Below are 23,013 nucleotides of genomic sequence, written 5' to 3' on the forward strand. Positions count from 1 at the left end.
CTGCGATTTCAACTAAATTTAAATATAATATAAAGTGATTTTTATATTAATAAAAAAAATACAAACTTTATTAATACATCTTCAAAATCAATATACGGCTTATACTTTCAACTGAAAATGGAAGTTACTTCTTTGTTTATTTATAAATAATAAAATTAAAGAACTTAATAGTAGTCATACTTTTCAACTTTTTGAAGGAAGAAATGTCATAATATGTCAAAACTCTACCAATCTTATCGCTAATTTCTAACCTTACAAATGTTTGTTTATATTCTTTTATAAATAACATGATTGATATTGTTTAGAGAGAAAAATGTTTCGAATATTAAACATCCTTCATAAAGCTCGTCTTGTTAAAATAGTAAAACGACAAAGCCTGTTAAATGATCAAAAGAAGTTTTTTAGTTTAACCTCACGTAATGTTTACCCTTTTTATTACTAAAATATTTTACAAAATTATATTTTAAAATTATAAAATATTTATTATGCTATTTATTTTCCAGAACTAAGACATGGTGAATATGAATGGCAGGATCCAAAGACAGAGGACGAAGTGTAAGTTGAATTAAATATTTGCGTAAATTCGTTTGTGTTGTCAAAAATGTTATTTATCAATGTTAATTAATTTGCTTAATTATAGAAAATTTGTTATGTATTTCTTTTTTTACTTTAAATTTTAATTAATTAAGAACTGAATGAATTATATACTTCAATTAACCAAAAACTTTAATTAAACATTTTTTTTTTTCTTATTTTAGAGTAAATATTATTTATGTAGATAAAGATGGTAAGAAAACAAATGTAAGAGGCAAAATCGGCGACAATGTTTTGTATTTGGCTCATAGATACGGTGTAGAGATGGAAGGTAATACATTTTACTCAAAATCTTATATCCCAATAAAACCATGATTGCGGTTTTAATATATTTAACATCTTGTTTTGATATCAACGATAAAATTGAAAACTAAAACAATGAATGAATTATCAGTATAATACTACAGTTATGCCAATAATACTATTTAATTATAAACTGAAATAATCAAATTGGAAATATGTTTCTCTATTTTCTCTAAGGTGCTTGTGAAGCATCATTAGCCTGTACCACGTGTCATGTGTATGTAAACACGGACTATCTTGATAAACTGACAGACCCAGAAGAGAAAGAAGATGATCTTTTAGATATGGCACCATTTTTAAAAGAAAATTCTAGATTAGGTAAGGAACTATTGATTTATCATTAAGTCAAATTGGATTTCTTATGAATATACAACAACATTTCATATGGTTCTGTGTTATAGGGCTTGTACACGAACAATTCATTCATTCATTCAGCTAAGAGAATAGCAATACACATTTAAACACTTCCTTATAAACATTTTATAGCATTGGCATGGTGACACAATATTTGTCTTATTCTTTCAATGTCAAATAATCAATAATAGAAAGTGAACAAATATTTCATATATAATTTTTTTATGCAGTGTTGCACTTCCTATTAGAACTGGTCCTTTTTTCTTAAATTTTGGTATGTGGTAATATTTTCGACAGCGTTGACATGCATTCTACATATGTCAATGTGCATGTTTTACAAAATCATTGAAAAATATATTATTTCTCCGTAAGTTTGAGGTTATGTAACAAAGTTGGAATGTGTTCAATATAACATAACTGCCATCATTTACAATGTCGACATTTATGATACCTACCAGGTGGCTACAACCTAGTTTTTAATAAAATGTAGAATTACAACATAAAATTTGTATACATTAACTCTAGTGTTAGACCAAAAGGTTAATTGTAAGTATCATCTCATAATTACATGTGATACAATGATAATTTATTTTATCATTCTTACTTAAGAGACTAGTAACATTATGGTTCTTAAATTTAACTACATTTTCAGGATGTCAAATCATATTAACAAAGGAAATGGAAGGAATGGAACTAACATTGCCCAAGGCAACACGTAATTTCTATGTAGATGGTCACAAGCCTGCACCTCATTAAATCAGGGTAGAATTAACGAGTCAATATCTCAATACTTTTGGTGATTAAAATAATTCAATGATTTTAAAATCCAATATAACTATATTTTTATTTTGTTTTTAATAAAAAGTGTATTTTGCGTTAACATGCCTAATATGTATATAAATGTTTTTTTTTTGTGTTAGAACAAACAGTAAGAAAAGTTAAGTAGTGTAAATAAAAGATTTAAATTTAAAAATAGTTTTTCATTATTTATTCAAATATTATTTACATTAAAAAAAAAAATATCGATTTGTAAAAGACTCAAGACTCTTGACTTAGTTACAAACCAAAATGATATATTGTTAAGTACTTAAATGAATTCTTAATGCAGATCACAGCATTAAAATAAAAAAAAAACATCAAAATCATAAACAAGGTCAATTATTTATCTGTATTCATTCTCAAATATTAAAGTTTGATAAGTTGCATTACATAATAAAACAACATTGCATCATGTGAACTTATTTACAGAACATGTATTGTGTTGTCCTATGTTGGATATCTACATATTTAACACACAGATACAATATACTAAGAGTTTATGGATAAAAAACAATTCGATGTTTGACAAACATATGCACCGACAATCATTATTATTATAATTATAAGCTTTTTATCATCAAAAATAGGTAAGCAGACTAGGGCACTGTAAGGTGACCCCTGCCCATAGACATTGTCACTTAAAAATATATTGTCCCAATCCCACTGTACATTATCAATGCACCAACCATGGGAAATAAAATGCTATATCCTTTGTACTTGCATCACAATATAACCATATTGTTATAACATTATCAGAATAACTATTATTGAGCGAAGTTGTTAACAAGTAGTTAATAAGAATTATATTTAAAAATCCCTAGCAATCCCAATACATTTTAATGTATAAATTTCTAACACGAATTTTTCTATTCAATTTCAAATTCAATCATCTGGTTCTAATTGATTTATTAATTACAACTTTAAAATTTTTAATTTCAACGTTTTTTATTGACAGAAATATCTTTATTTTGACCCTGAAAAGTAAAAAAATACTGGTTCACGCAAATATTATCACTTAATTGGTAATTTTTATTTCCTTCACAATATTCTATCTCAACATCAGAATAAAAACTCAATATTGATTTTGTGTTTTTAAGAAAGTTACAGCGTAATGGCAGGATTATTTATAAAAATAATAAACTTAGGTTAAGGAATCAAGGTTCAATCACCTTTTGACAGTTAAAAGAAAGATTGCCAAATGCTTGCCATCGTCAAAAATTTCCTAGTTTTTAAATTTTCAGATATCATAACTTGCCTTAATTTTTATTACTATCGAAATAAATTTCAAATAAGCTACCATGTACTCTGTAGTTTAAATTTCGAGTATAAAATTCATTGATAAATAATTATATGCGTAGCAAGAAAAAAGTAAACTAAGATGTGGAAGTGTCGTAAGCTAAAATATATTATAATTATGTAATTATTATTCCGTTATTATTCTATATACGAAGAAATCATTTTAACTTTTTTTATAGAACTAGTTAATATTAGAATTGCATAAAATTGTTTCACTCTTAATACTTTTATAATAATATCTTCATTTTTAATATTCACATAATATTGAGTGTGCTTAATCAATCAAAATGTAAATAAAATCTTGGTACTGTTGCATTTTCTTAGTGCGGTCTATGTTTTATTTACTTAATATTATTAATAATATTAGTTTCTATAAGCACTACAAAAATATATTCTTATAAAATATGTAACAAATTTCCGAGAGTGTAGTTTTAAGCATATTTATACAATAACATTAAAGTAAAATAACATCTTGTAACCGGCAACTTTGTAGTTGCCAAAATACTAAAATATTTCTATTTTGTTTCTGGTTATTTCTATGGCAAAAAACTAACAAACATGACAATAATTGTCTATGGTAAAAGCGCTTGGCGCCGCGTCGTCGTTCCATTCATTCGATGCTTGTTTCAACCCATTCGTTCTTTCAGTCTACTCGCAACCTCTGGAGGAGGTGGATTACTCGTGTTCGTTCGCTGTCAAACGCGTTTCGGTGTGATTTGTGTTTTTATTGTGGTGTACAATGGCTTACAACGGTGGTAGTGGCAAGAGACTGTGCTTAGGAACCGACCTGGACGTAGAGAGGGTATGTTTTAAAAAATAAACTTCTACTTTTTATAAGGATGAAAATGGCCGTGTTTTGTCCGATTCCACCGTCATGTTTTGCCATATATATACCGATAACGTTTGTATATTTACGCCTAACGTTAAATAACGTATGACAAGGTTAGTAGTCTATTATTCAGCGAGTTTACATGTTGTCATATCCACGTTATGTTGTTGATTTTGTAGTATTTGAGGTTACAACATTGACACATGACAAAGTTTAGGTAATTTAGTATCGATAGTTGATACCACTATAAAGTTCTTTAAAACATTTAACATTTCTCGTCTGTGTGTACGAAAATAGCTGGATGCCGGACTGTCAATTATTGTGATTGACATGCCTCGGTCATTAGGTCTGGCGTTCCGGGCGGGAAAAATTCTCGTAATTTCGTAAACCGATAACAATGACCAGTTTTATTTGAAATATTACAAAAAGTTTCTATATGTTACGTCCTTGTCAACAATTGGAAATTCAATAATTTTATGTACAAACTTTTAAATAGGTAAATCGATTGTAGAAAAAGTATTATTCTGTATTCATTGTGATATATTTTTATCGCGCGTATAACATATTTGATTCTAGATAACTTTGAAAATCGTCATAATAATTGTTTATCTTTTTCATTCCAATGCACCTTGTACATATTTATTTATCCAAAAGAACGGGTTAACAATTTAACTATATATAACGATATTACCATTTTCGAATCGGAGATTTGACCAAAGTAACTATGATTAACCATACATAAATAAATATTTTAAAATTCGTAACTTTACTTGAATTTATACATTTATCATAATTATATACATTCACAATTAAAATAAGTAAATTCAAGAAAAACTAGTTAAAATGTTATTAAAAAGCCTAAATTCTAACTAGTTCATATAAGTACTCATAAATCAAATCAAATCAAATCAAAAATCTTTATTCAATATAGAAGTGTTTACACTTGCTTATTGATTGTCAAAAATCTACCACCAACTTAAATGATTTATTTAAGTTGTAATGCAAAATATTTTTAATCGAAATACTTTTAAAAAAAAGTCGCACACTTTTTAAACTGAAAATGTCGTTTCCTATTCTTTAAATGGATATTTGATTTATTTAAATATATAATAATCTGAAGATTACTAAGGATATTTTAATTACTTATGTCTTATCTACGGAATTTGGCATAATATAAATTGTAAATCACAGGAAAAATTCTGCTTATTCAGAACGAGTACTTGTTAATTCGCGCGTTTTTATTAGTACATATTTTAACGAACATTTTCGTTCATTCATAAAGCGTTCATTCGTAAAATATGACGTGACTGTTTTTCTGATAAAAACGAATTGCGAAATATTGTATACATACAAATTACACAAATTCGAACCATTGAACACTAACGACGATAAATACATTTTTAAGTTGAAAATATTTTAGTGGATCAAGAAAATATTCAAACGAATTCAACCTAATATCGGCTGCTTATATTATGTAAGGCGCGGATTCAGTATAGTGAAATATTATTTTACTTATTCCGTTTTATACAAATTTATAATAACTCTAACGAGATTGATGAATTAAATTATTTTAAATCTTATTTATATTATAAAATTATAGTTATAAAATTCATAAATATTAATGAATTAATGACCATTAAATAAATTAATTGAGCATAATATCCAATCATAATAAAATTAATTTTAAACAACTCTATTTTAATCGGTGTTAAAAATATTCTATACCCATTAATAAACGTGAAAAATTTGTCTAACTCTGTTGAGTAAACTAAGTATAAGGAATATACAATATTTTATTAACACCATCTTACGGAAGCCAATTCAAAATCTCAACTCGATGTTAACAAAACAAAATTTGAATCATAGATAAAGTATCTTTAAATAATTTAATTTATAAGCCAAGGGAAATCGTCTGAAATATCGATAAACGGTAGTCTGAACTTAGTAATTTTACGATCTAGAGACCAGATCTGAAACGATTAGGTCTGTTGTTGAAGAACAATATGGAATGATTAATAATCGCTTTACGCTAAGCCAGTCTATTGTTGGTGAAGAAAATCAATGAATCATGAATATCGTAGATGTGTTTATAATACAATTTATAAAAGTTATTTTAACAAAATGTTATAGTAAAATATTCTACATTAGCCTTGAGTAAGCTGACTGAGATTATGAGCTTTACGAGAGAGAAGGAAAAAATGAAACGCTTTTATTAAAATCCATAGTGTAATTAGTGATGGGATTTGGAACAAAGAAAAAAAAAGATAAAGGTTTCTCGGTAAAACAGCACGACATATATGTAGTGAAAAATCATCAAAAAAAAAAAGTTACATAATTATTCCGTGTGGCGAGACTGTCAGCGGAAGTCTAACTATTAGCATCTCCACGCGATTACACGACAGCACCTTACATCCGATTGCTATTTACATAAACGGTGAATTTTTTGTGATTAATATTTTTTTTTTCATATGTAGATTAAAAATATACGTCGATTGTAAATCAATGAGAAACAAAAATTTTATATCAGACCTACTAAAGCACCAAAGCCGACAAAAAATTCCTACACGTAGATGTGTAACCAACAATTTCTTATTAATTAGAACTTAATTGATTAAACAATTTGTTGAAATTTTGATCTTACTGGTAAGATTACTGCCTGCTCTATAAAATCAAAGATGATTATTATTATTACGATCATTAGTTTCGGATTAATTATTATATGAATAGTGTAATTCTTTATATTGAAATTTAGTTAGGGTATCATGAAATATGGAAAGGACACTTGAAATCGGAACCAAAAGGTGAGAATTCCAGCTATAGACGGCAAACAAAGTCATCATATTTCACTTCGTTTTAATTAATCAGTTCTGCGAAATATAAAATACTCATCACTGTGTATGGAAGTGGATTGGACTAGGAAACCCCATCAACTACTGGATCTCAGATGTTATGTCCCTTGTGCGCTGTTACGCTGGCTCACTCACCCTTCCAACTAGAACACAAAAAATATGGCGGGAATATACGTAAGTTGGTCCTACTATCCAGAAGCACTTGCACCAAATGCAGTTTATTTCACATTCAGAAATTACCCGTTTCCTTATTCAACATTTATATGTAGAAATTAGACAGGGAGGATTTTCACGGCGGCGGTTTTCGTTTGCCGCGTTCTTTAATTCCATAAATTTAATTAAACAAACAGCTTCAGCGATTTGGAACAAATAAATAGCTTTGAATAATGTAAAGATTAATTCGGAACGATTAAGACAGTTAGTATTTAAACGCGCTATCCCTTTGCTTTGAAGATGCTAATTCGTCATCTCTGATTCATGTAAGTGTACTAGGAGGCGTGGCCAGCGCTGTGCCAAGATGAGGTGTAATACTATTGGACGAATAGTTTTCTATTTAGACTTAGACATACCTGCGGTCTAAAAATATATATAAAAAGCTTTAGGTTTTTTTTTGTTCATTTATTTAAATTAAATCAATTTTGTGGACCGATGTTGAAAGACTTAAGTATTGAATACTTATTTATTTTTATGAATTAATTTGATTGTTGTTGGTAGAAAATATTAAATACATTTACAGTATTATCTACACTTATTACGTATTTACTTATATTATATTATAAAGAGATTTTTTTTTTATGTGGGGGGTAAACTTTGTAACATTCTAATTCTAAAAAAAAACTTTCATAGGAAGCTACATTGTTCCTGAGTGCTATAGATAATAAATTATATTTTTATAATGTAATAATTCAGTATTAATACATTGCACCAAATCGAGGCGAGTCGCTAAAATCCAAAGTTTATAATCCGAGATAAATTGTATGTAGGTATATGTCGACCCCCAAGTATACGCAAATACTACACCAAGTTTCAACGAAACAAGTATTATATTGGACGAAATTTGACCATAATCGTTATTGAAAATGCATGTTTTGATTAATTATTTTTACTCGTATTTTCAATTTCTTATCGATAACATTAAAGCTGCAGCCATAGACAGTCCAAACAAAAAAAAGAAAATCGCTTGACAAACAGAGGAGAATTAAGTTCTGAACTGTTTTGCCTTTGCCTTTGCATAGTCTGAATTTTGTATAGATGATAAGTATTTCTCTGTAGTTTGTTTTATTTATATATAGCTGAATACGCTAACTATTCAGAGCATGCCAGTAAGATGTTAAACGTTTATCTATCTTCGTACGTCATGGGATTTAGTACGATTGATAGACAAATGTTAAGGGATATGAATATAAATAAATTGGAATGTTTTGACGTTTGTTTGTTGCTCAATTACAAATATATTGGACTGGTTTTAATGGAACTTGGCACTAAGATTTCTAAACGTATATTACATACTTCAATTTTCTTTGATGCCTGAATTTTGTTAGCACTTAATCTCGTACGAAATATTTTTATTGTTTCGTGTAATTTGTATTGTTGTTAATGTTTTAGAAGCACTGTAAATAATTTATAATAATTTGTTTTCTATGAATGTACTTTTACCGTTTAAAGGTATCGGCTTTTACTCGTCATCAGACCCATCGTCCCTTATTAAATACTAAGTCGCTTCTAATATATTTAAGGCTAATTTAATTTCGTAATTATGTACATAGTACAGTAATTTACCGTGTATAGTGTGCATATCACGAAAATTACCCATAAATTTGCAAACACCATACAATAACAGCAAATCGTATGAAAACATGACGAAATGCCAAGAAATCTTCACAGAAATTGAAATCCATTTAGCTAATAGACACGGATTTAGGTTACCAATGTATAGGCAGTTTGTTGATTTAACTAAATGCTCTACACAAATAATATTTCTCGGATATTAAACGTTTGTTTAATCTTAAGTATGATAAGCCTCTGCTCATGGAACACGTGAATCTTAACAGAATATTTCGAAGAGTTAAAATCCGGACAAACATTGAGCTTCTCGTGCTTCAATTGTTTTGTTTTTGAGGTAAAACAATATGAACTAGCTTGCAATTGGCTTCTTAAGTGCAGGAGAAGATGCTATTGGCCAGCCTTAGAACATTAACGGACTGGTTCTTACGAATGTTAATATATTGAGTGCTCTTTTAAATAATTGTACAAAAAATATATTATTGTTTGTTTTAAAAAAGTTACTCACTTTCTAAATATTATCAATAATAATTTTATAAACTGTTTTTCTGTTACCTTCTCACTGCTAAAGTACTGAACGAATTGTACCAAAATTTAACTATGAGGTAGCCTGAGACCTGGATTAGGGCTGCGAGATATACTCGCACCAGGTTTTATTGAGTTATTTATGGGGATTGTGATGTTTGCAAAGACCTCAGTTTCTATCATCACGGAGCGGAAGAACTTAAGTTGATTTAGTCTTAAAAATATTATTGTCACAAGGGAATTTATTATGAGTAATTAGTTTCTTATCTACTGTACCGTATCAGGGATGACACGAGAAAAGTCTTCGTTTAATGGAACAAGTTATCGTGAAACATTTCTCTGTTTCCAAAAATTCCAAGAAAGGTCGGCTCGGTGGGTTATAGGGATTGCAATCCGGAAAAACGGATCCGGTAATCCGGCGGATCCGTCATCATTATACGTCTACCGGATCCGGTGCTAGCAATTTTGGAGCAATTTTGGCAAAATGATAGATCTGTTGCATGAGTAGACACTTTAAATGCGCTTAATTGTTAAAAACTCTTTGATCTAGGCTTGATTAAATTACATCGTTAATGTACTGCAGAACATCAGCACTGCTTAAAAAACTTCGGTTTTGATACTGAACTGATATTATTGGCATGAGCAAGAGTCATGGTCAAAGTAGGTAAGCTTATGAATTGTTATGAACAGCTGTGCTTCGCACATTATCTATGATTAGCTATGGTCGATATTTTATATAAAAATAATGAAGAGAAGGCAGATGACCGCCTGGCAACAACGCAAACAACATCAAATGAATCAGATACAGATGATGAAGACACAACGAATGATGATGAACAAGGAGTTACAGTTACAATAACTGACCCTCGTCATCCTTATCTTTCTAAGGCAGAAGTAATTCTTAGATACAATGAGTTTCTTCAATAAGTGCGAAAAGTGGTAAAGCTTTTCAAAATATGGTCTACTAAAAACGATATGTAACTGCAAACGTATGTGCCAGACGAAACAGGTAAAGAATAACGCCTTACTTTGGATTACCGCTAAAAACCTAATTAATTTTTTTTTACCGTAAGTTGTTGAAACTAATTTTTTTTATTTATAATACAAACTCATTACTGTGGTAATTGTGTCACTCATTAGGCAGATTTATCAAATAGTATTTAACTGAACCGATCCGGATCGATGGGAATCCGGTCGAATCCGGCCGGACTGAAAATCACACCGGATTGCAATCCCTAGTGGGCTACCTACCCATGATATCCTTTCTACTTTGCTATTCGTTTTTGTCATCATAGAAGAAGATGAAGAGGCATACAAAAAGGGAATTAAATGTCATTCATATCCATTAGTTTCAAAATTAGTAAAGCGATATACTCCAAAAATTAAATTATTTTCAGATATGATGTAACATTATTGATTGTATATTTATATGTTACTCTAATGACCAATAGTTGCCATTGTTGTACGTTGGAATTGTTGCAGAATTCCTAGCATGCGATGCGATGTCCGAAGGTCTAATAAGTTATGTAATCTATGGAATTGTTATTATAATATATCTAGTATAAATCCTTAGTTATAAATGTTATCAAAATAAGTAGAACTAATGAAAGATTTAAACTCATAAATGAGGTATCACGTCAATACTGTGTAATAATATTCACAGTCTCAATAGTAATACAGACACGTAAATAATTCCTTGAATTTTAAGTCAAATGTAAAATTGCAATTACTCTTTTGTTTATTTATTTTAACTAATAGGATACATCTTTTCTACAGTACAAATACTTGCAGATCTTTTTTTATGGCATAGGTTGGCGGGCAAGTATATGGGCCACCTGGTGACATGGCGCTGTAAGAAATATTAACCATTCCTTACATCGCCAATGCGCCACCAACCTAGTGAACTAAGATGTTATGTTCCTTGTGCCTGTAGTTACACTGGCTCACTAACCCTTCAAACCGGAACGCAACAATATGGAGTACTGTAGTTTGGCGGTAGAATATCTGATGAGTGGATGGGACCTACCCAGACGGGCTTGCACAAAGCCCTAGTGCCAAGTACACAAGGTCTGAAATTTGATTGAATTGCGCATAATTTGCCTGAGATATGAGTTATTACCTTGGTTCTTTAAATATCTTATTATTTATTTCAAAATATTTCTCAGTCATCAATGTTATATTACAATGATGAATTACCCAAATCCTTGTAGATTACGCAGAAAATAAGGTTCTGGTAAAGAAAATAATAGAGGCATTACATATTATGTTTTGAGAAGCGAAGTTACTTTTTTCCAGATTCTAGAAGAAAGAATCAAATAAAAGTAATATAAACAAAACTCCGTGAGCTGAATCGAGCTGTTATTAGATTATGCAAAGCAGCTATTCCGGTTCATTTCGATGCTAGAGACCAAAGACCTAAAGGGTGAAGAGATGTAATGAAAAAACGTGCGCCTAGAAAATAGCTGGCCATTTTAAATTATTCTTCTTTCAAATTGGCCGCAGAATTTTAAATTGCCATATCGGGCGTAATTTTAATTGGTAAAGTCAACGGAACATATTTTTTTCCAGTAGATTTGAATATTCTGGACGACAATTAATTCTGACTTGTCATCTTGATGCATAATGCTGGATTACAATTGAGGCTGATCCAAGTATCTACGATTTTTGCAATTCTTCAGATTAATCTCATCGTGGTGCTTCTAAACGAAATACAAGCAATTACACTTCAGTATAATCTAATTACTGTGATGCTTCTAAACGAAGTGGAAAACGTTTCTACCTGTATCCAAAAATATCAAGAATAATACTTTAAAAAGTTCTCCAAAAAAATCTACACAATAGTAAATATCACCCTTATCGGGTCCTAAATATCCATCTCGACATTTAAACGGAGAAATATTCGTATTAACAAACGAAGAATAGTCGTATAGCAACTTAAATGAGCATTTATAGTTTGTTTTTAATGAAAGCAGTTAGCTATGAAAGCAGTGACATTCACAATTACCATTTGCCGTCACTGTGAAACTTATCCTGTTCGTTAAACGAATTTGAAAGTTTAAATTGGTCAGCTTTTTAGCTAGCGTGGTTCTAGCCTTCACCGTGTTTTGATCTTTATTTTGCATTCGTGTTAAATTTATTTGAAGCGCTTCTAGTGTTTTGTGGTTGCAAAAAAACTTAATATAACATTTTCTGTTGTTGGTTGGTATTTATGTCATGGAATATGAGAATACTCAAAATAGACACGATTTTTTGTGTGACAATTTTGTCAAAGCCGGAAACCCTGCGTTGATCTCCGGTATGTTTGTCGATGTTAACTATTAATAGTACATCTATGTCAATTTTCGCGCGAGTTTTTATCCGATATCGCAGTTTGAAACATGCAATGTCAAAATTATTATGCTCATAGCGTATGTCGTATGATGGTTTGATAATTCGAATTTCAAAAACCCTAGAGATATTTGCGAAAAAGCTAATAATAACGAGACTGTGGTGATACTGGCAAAAATAAATCTTTAAAATTAGATTGTTTATCAACAATTTTGAAACTCTTTAGCCGTCGGGACTATGGCATTTGCCCCTTCGTCTTTTCGGATTCTTAAAAAACACTAGGGTCAAGCCCTTATCAGTCAGAGTTAATAGAGTTGGTTTTATGTCAATTTCGCACGATCAAATACGTATGATTGTATTTTTGCAATATCCCTAGGGTGCTAATATCTTAGTTCCGCAATATCATATTTGATCACAAAACGTTTTTTCTTTCCAATGACTCGACTGATTCTAAACGAGCTTTTTTCATCCCTATTATCTTCTAAAGAATAATATACCTTATTCATGATTAACGTAAGGTTTATGATTGCTTAGTGTATATATCAACAGATTCGGTGCCCGTACCGTTCGCAATAGAATAATCTAGAATAAATATTGTTTTATATCAACGTTTTATTTGGATTTCTGAAGTGATATTAAATACATTTAGTACTCGAAATAAATACAAGCTTAATTCCAAAGTTATTGAAGACAGAAATAGCGGGTAGGTCGTGTCTCGGCTCGTCTGCCAATCAAAAACACAAAATAATGTTTCTTGTGTTATTTTCATACGCGCGATGTTTTTGTTCTTATTTTAAGGTCAAACAGCTAATACTTTAATCTACGGCGTCTTTTCGAAAAGTTTTATGATAATGGTTAAAAATTTGTTGACATTTTTTTTGTCATCCAATTTGTTACGATTTTTGTATGAAATTCGGTAAGTAAAGCAAAATTTAATGCAATAAGCTTCAAATTATTCCGTATAAATAAAATTATTTACACGATTAGTTAAATGTGTATTATAAGTCTCCTTTCAAATACATATAATGTTTTATACCGTTAAAATAAACAATTTAAAATGAACCGAGTTGCCTCAACCTATATTATTTAACTTTGAACTTCGTCGGAATGAATTTCAGTGCCTTTGCATCATACTGGCTGTAATTAAACTTTTCTACGTATTAATTTGAAGAAGTACGGTTAGCAGAAACGATACGATTGAAAATTTAAACTGATTTTATATAACATTAACTTTATTGTAGTAATTGAAATATAGTCTTAGTAATGGTATGCTTTTTTGCTTATGTAATATATAATGGTATTTATATATATGTTCATGACAGATAAGTTTAATTTAATATTATTTATATTAGAATTCGCCGAAATAAAAAAATATTGTAATTTAAATAGTAGTACATTAAAGATCAATGTCACACGAATCATCAAAGTCGCATCGTGCCGTCTGTATGCTTAGATCTTTTAAGCTACGCAACTAATTTTAATGCGGTTTTTATCAATAAATACAGTGGTTTATATGTATAATACATGCATTTTATAGTAGATAAGAGAGTGTCAACATTTGCGGTCGGAGGTAATAAATAGTTTTTCTTTGTATATTAGTTCAATTCAAACAAACACAATCTTGTTACTCCTGTTACTCGACTGCATAGAGTCAGTAACTCTTTTGTGGGGCAATGTATACGCTTCTACAACAGGATCCCAGAAAGCGTTCAAAATGCTTCTGTTGCCAAATTTAAAAAAATTGTTATGGAACGCTTGTGTACTAAAGGTTACTATACAATTAGTGAGTTTATGTTTGATAGCACACCTTGGGAATGAAACGATCGCCTCCTGTCTGTTTCTATTCATATACAATTATGTATGTAAATAATTTGACAAAAAAAAAAAAGACCCGCTGAGTTTCTTTCGCTGGTTCTTCTCAGGTCAGGGTGTTCCTTTTTCCGAACCGGTGGTAGTGTTTAATTTGACCATCAATAAGAAAGTGTAATGCTTCTATGTTGAATAAAGGAATTTGAGTTTGAGTTTGAGTACCCGTGTGAAGCCGGGCCGAGTGGCTAGTAAAGTATAAATAAATAAAATGATTTCAAACCAGCGATCGGCTATAAAGAGTAATCTGTTCACCTCTGCTCAATGGTTCCATAAATAGAATGATCTGATCAGATAATCAGATATGTATTGTCATCTGAATTATATATAGAATAGAAATATATGTATGTATAAATCTATCCAATATTTTTATACACGTGCCTGAAATAATACCGTACAGAATATTCGTTTTACAATTTTTATTGAAGTTTTGCTATCGGTTCATTTTTTTAATTCTTCTTCTTTTATCGACGTAACAGGTGTCCCCCGAGCTCAGCCATGAGTAGTACATTATGATTTATTGTTAGTTTTTGTTACGTTGACATATGAGGATTACTGCTTTTTTATAGTTTATAAATTATAGTATTCACGAGTTTACGACGTTTAGTTCGTCATTTTTATTTTATATTAATAGGTCGCTGTTTGTTCTGGATTTAATAGGTTTTTCGGAATACTTTTTTTTTTAGTTCGTCGCGTAATTTATTTTCATATGAATAACATTATTGCATTATACGTTCTGAATGACTTTGTTCTTAATTTCGTACGTAATTTTATCTAAGTTAGCTAATTAAATGTACATATACAGACGTTCACGTAACAAACATTTATGTGTACAAGTGTTTTGGGTCTAATAACTAATCAAATACGCATATAAACCTAATCTAATATTTCTCCCGATGGTAATTAATTCTAAGGAACGATAGTAACAAATGAACGTTACGATTGATATAAATTAGTACTTTTTTAATCCCTAGTATAATTATTTTCTTGCAATTTACGACATGTTAGTTTACGACGTGCGTTTTACTCGGGCAAATAAAAAGGGATTTGTTCCCCCACAAATATATATTACTTTTACTAAATGAGTTCATTAACCCGCCATATAACATGCGTCGACCATTTTCATAATATTGTTTGACGTGTCTGTTTCTATAATAAAAAAATACGCTTACTTTAGGATTGGAATAGCACTTTCTGGTTAATTGCCAAAATAAATTATTATCCGCTGAGAAAATATAATCGTTAATAACACTTCAATACTTTGAAATGCAACTGACGGATCGGCCGTTTGATATCTAACTTTTAGTTTATGATAGGTTTCAGTTTTACCAAGCGAACGCTGCTTAAGCTACAACACAAACAGTAAAACTTTATGTAAGTTTTGTATAACTCAAAATGAGCTACGACAAAAACTGTGGCAACTTTTATCGTATTTTACACATTTCAATTTTAATGTTACTTGTAACAAGATTAAATTAAAAGTTAACGTGCTCCGAATGTAGATTCTGCCTGAATTAACAACAAGAACTGTAGTTTAAAATAAATAGTAACTCCTTACCACCGGTTAATTAACTGAGGTTAATTATATACAATTAAATCGTATACATCCTGCATGAAATCAACGAGCACTAACAGTACGCTTTTCAAACCTCTATAAAATCTTTGATGACTTTTATGTTTGTGAATGTGAATTTAAAATTAATTAAATAATGAATACAATTTTACATTGTTATATATCAAGATATAAAATATGTTAATATACGTTTGCAAGACTACTAACAGAATTTGATAAATATTAAATAAATGTTATTATTAATAGTGTATGTAAAAGTGAGTTTGTTTGTTTTCCTAATCCGTTATGCTATGAAAAGATCCAGAACGGAATATAATAAACGATATAAGTTGAATTATTTTTCGCGATAATTTATTTGAATTCAAATATCTGTGTTTATCAAATATCAAGATTTAAATAGAAGTTACAACATTTTTTTTGTATGGATATATGTACATACCATGTAATTGGTTTAGAATTAAATAAGTTATTTAAAATATGCTAATTTGTTTTTCAAGTCGAAACCAGTTTGGGACGCTCGTAAGAATATCCACGAGGCTCATCAATTACAATTTTGAAAAGCAATAATATAGACAGTATTGCATAAACAGAGAGAATATTCAACGCGAAATGTAATTAAAATTATATTTTTACATTGCGAAAAATAGTATAACCGATTCTACTTACCGAGGCACATCAGTCACAGCCGTCGGTTTTGTGTCAACACTTGATTTATTGCCGTTAAAATAACTACGCCTCGAGCTTTACTTGACAATTGTGTTGTATTGCATGTTTTTTAGTACGAGGAAAAAGTTCATGAGCTATACTTTGTTCCAATGGTAGGAGTTAGATTGTTTTTAGAAAATAGGCGAATTTACACAGAGTCCTACCACCAAATAAATGCCTATGTACATATAAGACTACCTCGTATGTTTATTAAATATTTAATATAAACTAATGTGTCGAGTTGTATTAATTACGGGAATATTTTACGTTTGATGCGTTTCTCCTGCAAATAGCTTTGTGACTTCGAACAAACAAGTATATGTTTATATATGTAGGTGCAAAGTTTCGAACAAACATATAAAGTTGTTGGAAGCTTTGATATAGAATATGAGATACGATGTTTTGCTTTTGAGTAATAATTGTATGCAATAGGAAATGCAATAATAGAAGACATACAACCGACCGATGTGGTTCCCTCTATGCTAATATTGTAGAGCGAGGTAAGATTTGTTTGTTTGTATGTCGGGGGCAAATCTCCGAAACTTATGATTCAATTCTAAAAAAATATATATACCGATAGAAAGCTTTATAAATCCTGGTTGCTATAGTGTATAAATTGCACCCGAGCGAAGCCGGGGCGGGTGGGTTGCTAGTATGATGATACTTACTAAGAACTCGAGATCAGGTGGCTTATCAAAACCAATACCCACTTAAACTGATTTTAATTTGATGAATTTAATTTGTTTCGTTTTTTTGTGATCTATGATTTTAAATTTAGAAATGTTTTTTAAATAAATTATTAGTTATCTATTTGACACATCACACGTTAATAAATGAATAGATTTCAATGAATAGGATGCTGATAGTTACCCCGATTCGTTATCTAAAGATACGAACGAACGGCAGTTATTGAATAATGAAAAGCGAGTTCATTGGTTACCGTTTTCAAGCACCTTGACTGCAACGACACTTGACTTAGCTTTCAGCTTATGCGCTCCTAATAAGATACTGAGGAATCTATACCATTGGATGGATGACTAGCAGTCACCTATCAGTACCTATATAAATTTATATGAAATTTAATCAAAGTAAATGGTAACAAGACACAAATATCCCCATGTTGGGTAATGACCCTTTTCTTCTGTTAACGACATTACTCCACTAAGGTTTGACGATCGTCGAATCACATTAGTGGAACAATGTCGTAAGTGACGAAATAAATTGTGACAATTGTAAGGAGTTTCGTATCGTAATGTTTTCTTCAACATTTACATTAAATATTCTTCGGTTTGAAGGGTGAGTGAGCTAGTGTAATTATAGGCACATGGGACATAACTTCCTAAGTCCCAAGATTCGCGGCGTATTGGTTAATATTTCTTACAGCGACAATACCCTTGTGCAGTATTGTGCATTTACCATGTGATGGCCCTTTTACATAAAAATGCATCAAAGAATTTTGTATTGACTATTAAAATAAGTCCGTGTTTTGTTTTGTAATATTGGTTCGACTTTAGACCTGCGATCTCTGATTCTATCCACGGCGTTTTGATTATATCTTGGCTTGTCAAATGTAAATAAAATGTGTTTTACCGTAACTCTGCATTTAAGAAGCTCATTTATCAAGGGTATTAAAGAGTTTCGTGACAGTAATAACTGTCATTATATTTTACTCAGACTAGTTATTACAATGGTAACTGCGACTGTCTAATGTTTTAAAGGCAGTGGGTTTAACTATGCTCAAGATTTTGTAAGTGTGTTCGAGTTTGGTTTGCGTCAGTTTTTATTGAACTCATTGAGTACAGAACTTAAAAGAAATGTATGCTAAAAAAGTCCATAAAATCTCGATACTGAAGACATTTCAAAATGACAATTACAAGACCCTAATTACACTTACTGGATTACTTAACGACGAGACATAAATCACGTTAACAGCCCATAACTGTCTTAAAACAACACGAATCCCTTGTGATGTTATTTATAATTAAAATATTCAACGAGATATTAATGGTTCAAGCAATGAACGTTAGTTTCAAGACTAACTTACAGTAGTTACTTAATTGGCGTAGTATAAGCTGAGTGTATAATCTTGTTTCTCCCCCCCCCATACAATAGTTTTCCTCAATCGTAATATATTTTGTATTGAAGTGTTCCGGATTAATTGTTGAGTGTGCCAGCCAGGTCGACGTATTTTTGCCCGATTTCGGCCATTCGTATTCTCAACGGAGACAAGCCCACTAGGTGCATCCCATGGTACTCATAATTTTATGAGACGGCAATCGGACACGACCGTGACTTTTGGCGTAGGAACAACGGCTGTACGAGGTTTCTGATGCATAGAAGTGTAAACACTTCTTTCTAAACTCTACAGATAATTACTTGGCAAAACAATTTTTCTTTGGATTTCAATTGTCCTGAATCCTGACTGCATTTAATTACAAGAACAAGGTTCATGACACCTATAGCTTATTCCAATGGAAGTAGGAAAAAATATAAACAAACCTTAGACTAACGTAATTCAATTTCATACGTTTTTCAAATCCGTAGTGAATATTAATCGATCAATCGAGCTCTCGACCAATTAATTAATCGCGTGAATTTGCCGTCAAATGTTGTTTAATTTCCTTTTTTCCTGTTACATTTGGAATTAGAGTTTAGGATCTCGTGGTTGGCGACATAGCGACGATGTAACTAAAAGTCCAAAATCTTTATTGGAGGATGTAGTGTTAAACTTGATTATATATTGTCAAAGTTAACACCGGTAAAAAACGACTCTGTAAGTAATATTCGGTTCTGTGTCGTGTCATAACTTTTCGCTGGAATATTTAGCAGAGATACAAGGTCTGGTTCTAAATATTATGGTTTTGTCTCGTGTGTTTAGTTCGACTCTGTTTCGTAGAATTGAACCTTGTAGCCTTACTGACTGGTAGATATTAATGTTACGTAATATTGTATGTTATTTTCCTAGAAGAATCTAAATTAAATATTATGTTAGCAACAGCTAAAACACCAGATTTTTTTTATTGATTTGATATTAGTACTTGATGTTTTTTGTTTCATATGTAAACGTAGTTATTTTAATTAATATGATGTGATTCACTTCACCTAAAGAATGTGTGGAAAAGATTGCCGTATTAACACTAAGACACTGCTTCAACTATTAAAACATACAGATGTGTGTTTATGAATAATAATATTATGTTATTATTTTTACATCATTTAATTAACAATCATATGATTCTTTATTGAAGTTGTATATGCCGTGGTGAAGTTTCCTAACGTTTCCTGCGACAAAGTTAGTTATTTTTATAAAGTTTATTGTTGTCGTCATCTTGATCTTTCTGTCAATAGTAGTCTCTCTGCTTGACATAGGCCTTCAGTATATATTATATTTTTAAATATTAATATGTAACATATAGGTATATGAAATATGCTACTAATTAAGTCGATGTATCCCCATCTTCGCTGTAAACTAATTGGGGTGGCAATTAGCCTAATTGCTTTCTCGTACGAAATATCGTGGAATTTATCTGATATATATTTTTTTATGCAATCACTTAAAATGTCTATTAAATAACGTCCTATGGTTTAACGTCGTGTGATTATTTATAAATCATTTTTGGTTTTGGAAGTTGATATATATAAGTACATAGTAGATAGATTGTAATAAATCATTTTTTTTATTATATATTTATTATGTATTAGTTTTATTTTTACAAATTAGTTTAAGCATTTTATTAATGAATAGGACCCGATCGTTCCTGTCAATATTGTGTTCTTCTGTAATTGTTAACTACACAGAATGTATAAATGTTAAATATATGCAATTTTGGTGTATCTTAATAAATAAATACTAGTTACTACAAAGATTCGTTTCGAGTAACTAATGTGTTCTTGCCGGATCGTTTTGTAACGAGTGTGTTTTGTGAAAGCCTCTTTAATTAAGATTAATTTTTAATGCCATTAGAAATACTAATCATTTTATTATATTAAAAAAATTAAATGTCAATTAGTTAATTTTCTTTTATTCAACATAGAAACAAAATACTTAAATGGTTGTCTAAAGAAATCAACGCAAGTTAATTTTATCAGACTTAACTAAAATGCTTGTTGTTTTCGAAAAGCTTTTTAGTATATTATTTTTTTTCTGTTTTGTAATAAGGTACCTAATCGAAGCCTTAATATTTTAAAAGCAAATATGGTATGGAAAACGCACGCACTATTCTCATCTTATAATCTTTGTATAAAAAATAATAAAAAGTTATATCCCGCCTGTACGCTTAGATCTAATATATATATTTATAAAATACGCAACGGATTTTAATGTGAATTTCATCAATAAATAGAGTGATTCAAGAGTGCATGCATATTGTACCCATCCAAAACCGGGCCGGGTAGCTAACCTTGTATAAAATAATAATTGATATGAAACTGCCACCGATTCGAAACTAGCTATTATTTATTAATCTATCATTTCGTTCATTGAAATTAAGAATACGATAATTATAATTAGTTTATACGATCTCCGTTACGGTTTTGCGAATTGTGAATGTAATATTTTGTTAAATGTGTTACTCCTTACTTATCCCAATCATGTCTTTCATTTTCAGGTAAGTTCCAAAATTTCTCCACAAAATATACACGATATACTTTTGTAAGTACACAATTAATTTAATAATAAAAGAAAGTATAGTTAATTGTTGTGTTTACGTTGGACAAATATTCATCTTCACCTTGCATAGACTTTGGTCACGGAAATGTTATCATTAAATCATCAAAATCCGAACCGAACTACTGCTAACACGGTAAGCTGATCATGATTTAGGTCAGGCATCTCCTACTTTTTTTTATTTCTTCGAAGATGTCTAATGTGGTGGCCTCAATCGGCTGTTGAAGGCGGGGTTCGACGTTGTTGTGATAGACGATGCCACTTGTATATCCTGGCTTTATCAGGATAGTGAGTTCTAGAAACTTCTAACTCATACATTACGGTTTGAGCGGATTTTCCTTGCTCGGTCAAGAACTTTATTACAGCGTAATTTTCCATCCTCCATTATTGTTTTATTCTTGACGGACTTGTTTGTTGTTTTGTTGTTGTGATTACTCTTAAACGAATTACGTCGTAAAGTTTTAGTTCTTATATGGAAACTCCAGTGTATGAGTATAAGCAGACGGCTCACTTGAACGATGAAACGAAATAACTTTATATATATATAAAATGTTACTATTTATATGTGTATAAATAGTATACGAAAAAAACTACTTAAATATTGTAATTTTTTATGGAAATACAAGTTAAAAGTTACGCCTACGGTTAAATATAACTTCTAAAAGCCCATTCATTAAAGAATCTTTTTATGTTGATGTACTTAGTTTTGATGAATGCCAGTGTCACGCTAGGCAAGGGACATAACATCTTAACCAACCCATGGTTAGAAGCTCACGGTGTATGGAATAGCTGATATATTTTGCAAATACCTGGTGTTTAAAATTCGTCTTGTGAATGAATTTCTACGATGCTGCTTCCCACCCTTTGAAGCAGCGTGATGGATTTTGTTCTAAACCACCTCAAAGGAAAAAGAAGCCTTGGAAACCCAGCAGTGGGGCATTACGGGCTGTTACTTACTAAATATATATGTGAAGAGGTGACCACTTCTCGTTGGTGTTAAGATTTCATCTAGTGTTCGGCGTTGAAAACACCGTGAGGAAACTTGTTTTTGTCCATTGAATTTCCATCCGAATTAGAGTATAATGGTAAAGTAATCATAATTATGTTTAGTTTTATAACGACTCGAAAATATTGTTTATTAAAATACTTTTTTTTTTATGTAATTGAGTTTACAATCTTCATGAAAACATTTTAGACTATTAATCTACACAAAGTATCAGCGCCGCTTTTCGCTAATAAAGTGAATTTTGTCATTATTTTGACGCTGAACCGGATCATCAATTCCCTTGTTGTATTTCGATTAAGATTAATCGTTTGCATTTGTTTGACGCCAACGTAAACTTTCACATTTTTAAATGTTTTTATTGAGAACTAGTCGAAGCCGCGGTTTTATCCGCACCAAGTTTATAAAACTGTGGTGCACAAATCATACAAACTTTTTGTTTGTCTGTTACGCTTTCAAGTCAAGACTGCTCGACTGATCGTCATATATTTTTGAATACAACGAGGGCTGCTGAAAATCACC

General features: G+C 30.6%; 2 protein-coding genes across 3 annotated transcripts in view; both read left to right on the plus strand.

Annotated features, from left to right (window-relative positions):
- The first annotated feature begins 206 nt into the window (after positions 1–206).
- LOC113391964 (adrenodoxin-like protein 1, mitochondrial) lies at positions 207–2,224 on the plus strand. The gene is made up of 5 exons (XM_026628127.2): positions 207–416; positions 504–555; positions 759–865; positions 1,075–1,215; positions 1,904–2,224. The coding sequence occupies exons 1-5, from the start codon at positions 314–316 to the stop codon at positions 2,005–2,007; spliced, it is 507 nt and encodes a 168-aa protein (XP_026483912.2). The 5' UTR covers positions 207–313; the 3' UTR covers positions 2,008–2,224.
- A 1,770-nt stretch (positions 2,225–3,994) lies between these two features.
- LOC113391955 (heterogeneous nuclear ribonucleoprotein L) overlaps positions 3,995–23,013 on the plus strand; it is a 385,528-nt gene continuing 366,509 nt past the window's right edge. Inside the window, exon 1 of one of the 2 annotated variants that reach the window (XM_064219358.1) lies at positions 3,995–4,168. In XM_064219358.1, coding sequence (XP_064075428.1) covers positions 4,106–4,168 — 63 coding nt within the window. In that variant the 5' untranslated portion in view covers positions 3,995–4,105. The remainder of the gene's footprint in view (positions 4,169–23,013) is intronic. The other variant, XM_064219359.1, reaches the window with a different exon arrangement.

This window comes from Vanessa tameamea, chromosome 27, assembly GCF_037043105.1.
Source record: "Vanessa tameamea isolate UH-Manoa-2023 chromosome 27, ilVanTame1 primary haplotype, whole genome shotgun sequence".
NCBI lineage: Eukaryota > Metazoa > Arthropoda > Insecta > Lepidoptera > Nymphalidae > Vanessa > Vanessa tameamea.

What these genes read in the sequence shown, in the direction of transcription:
- LOC113391964 (XM_026628127.2), top strand. Translation starts at nt 314, where the DNA reads ATGTTTCGAATATTAAACATCCTTCATAAAGCTCGTCTTGTTAAAATA. An exon ending in CCAAAGACAGAGGACGAAGT is followed by an intron (nt 556 to 758) that starts GTAAGTTGAATT and finishes TTCTTATTTTAG; the next exon opens with AGTAAATATTATTTATGTAG. An exon ending in ATACGGTGTAGAGATGGAAG is followed by an intron (nt 866 to 1,074) that starts GTAATACATTTT and finishes ATTTTCTCTAAG; the next exon opens with GTGCTTGTGAAGCATCATTA.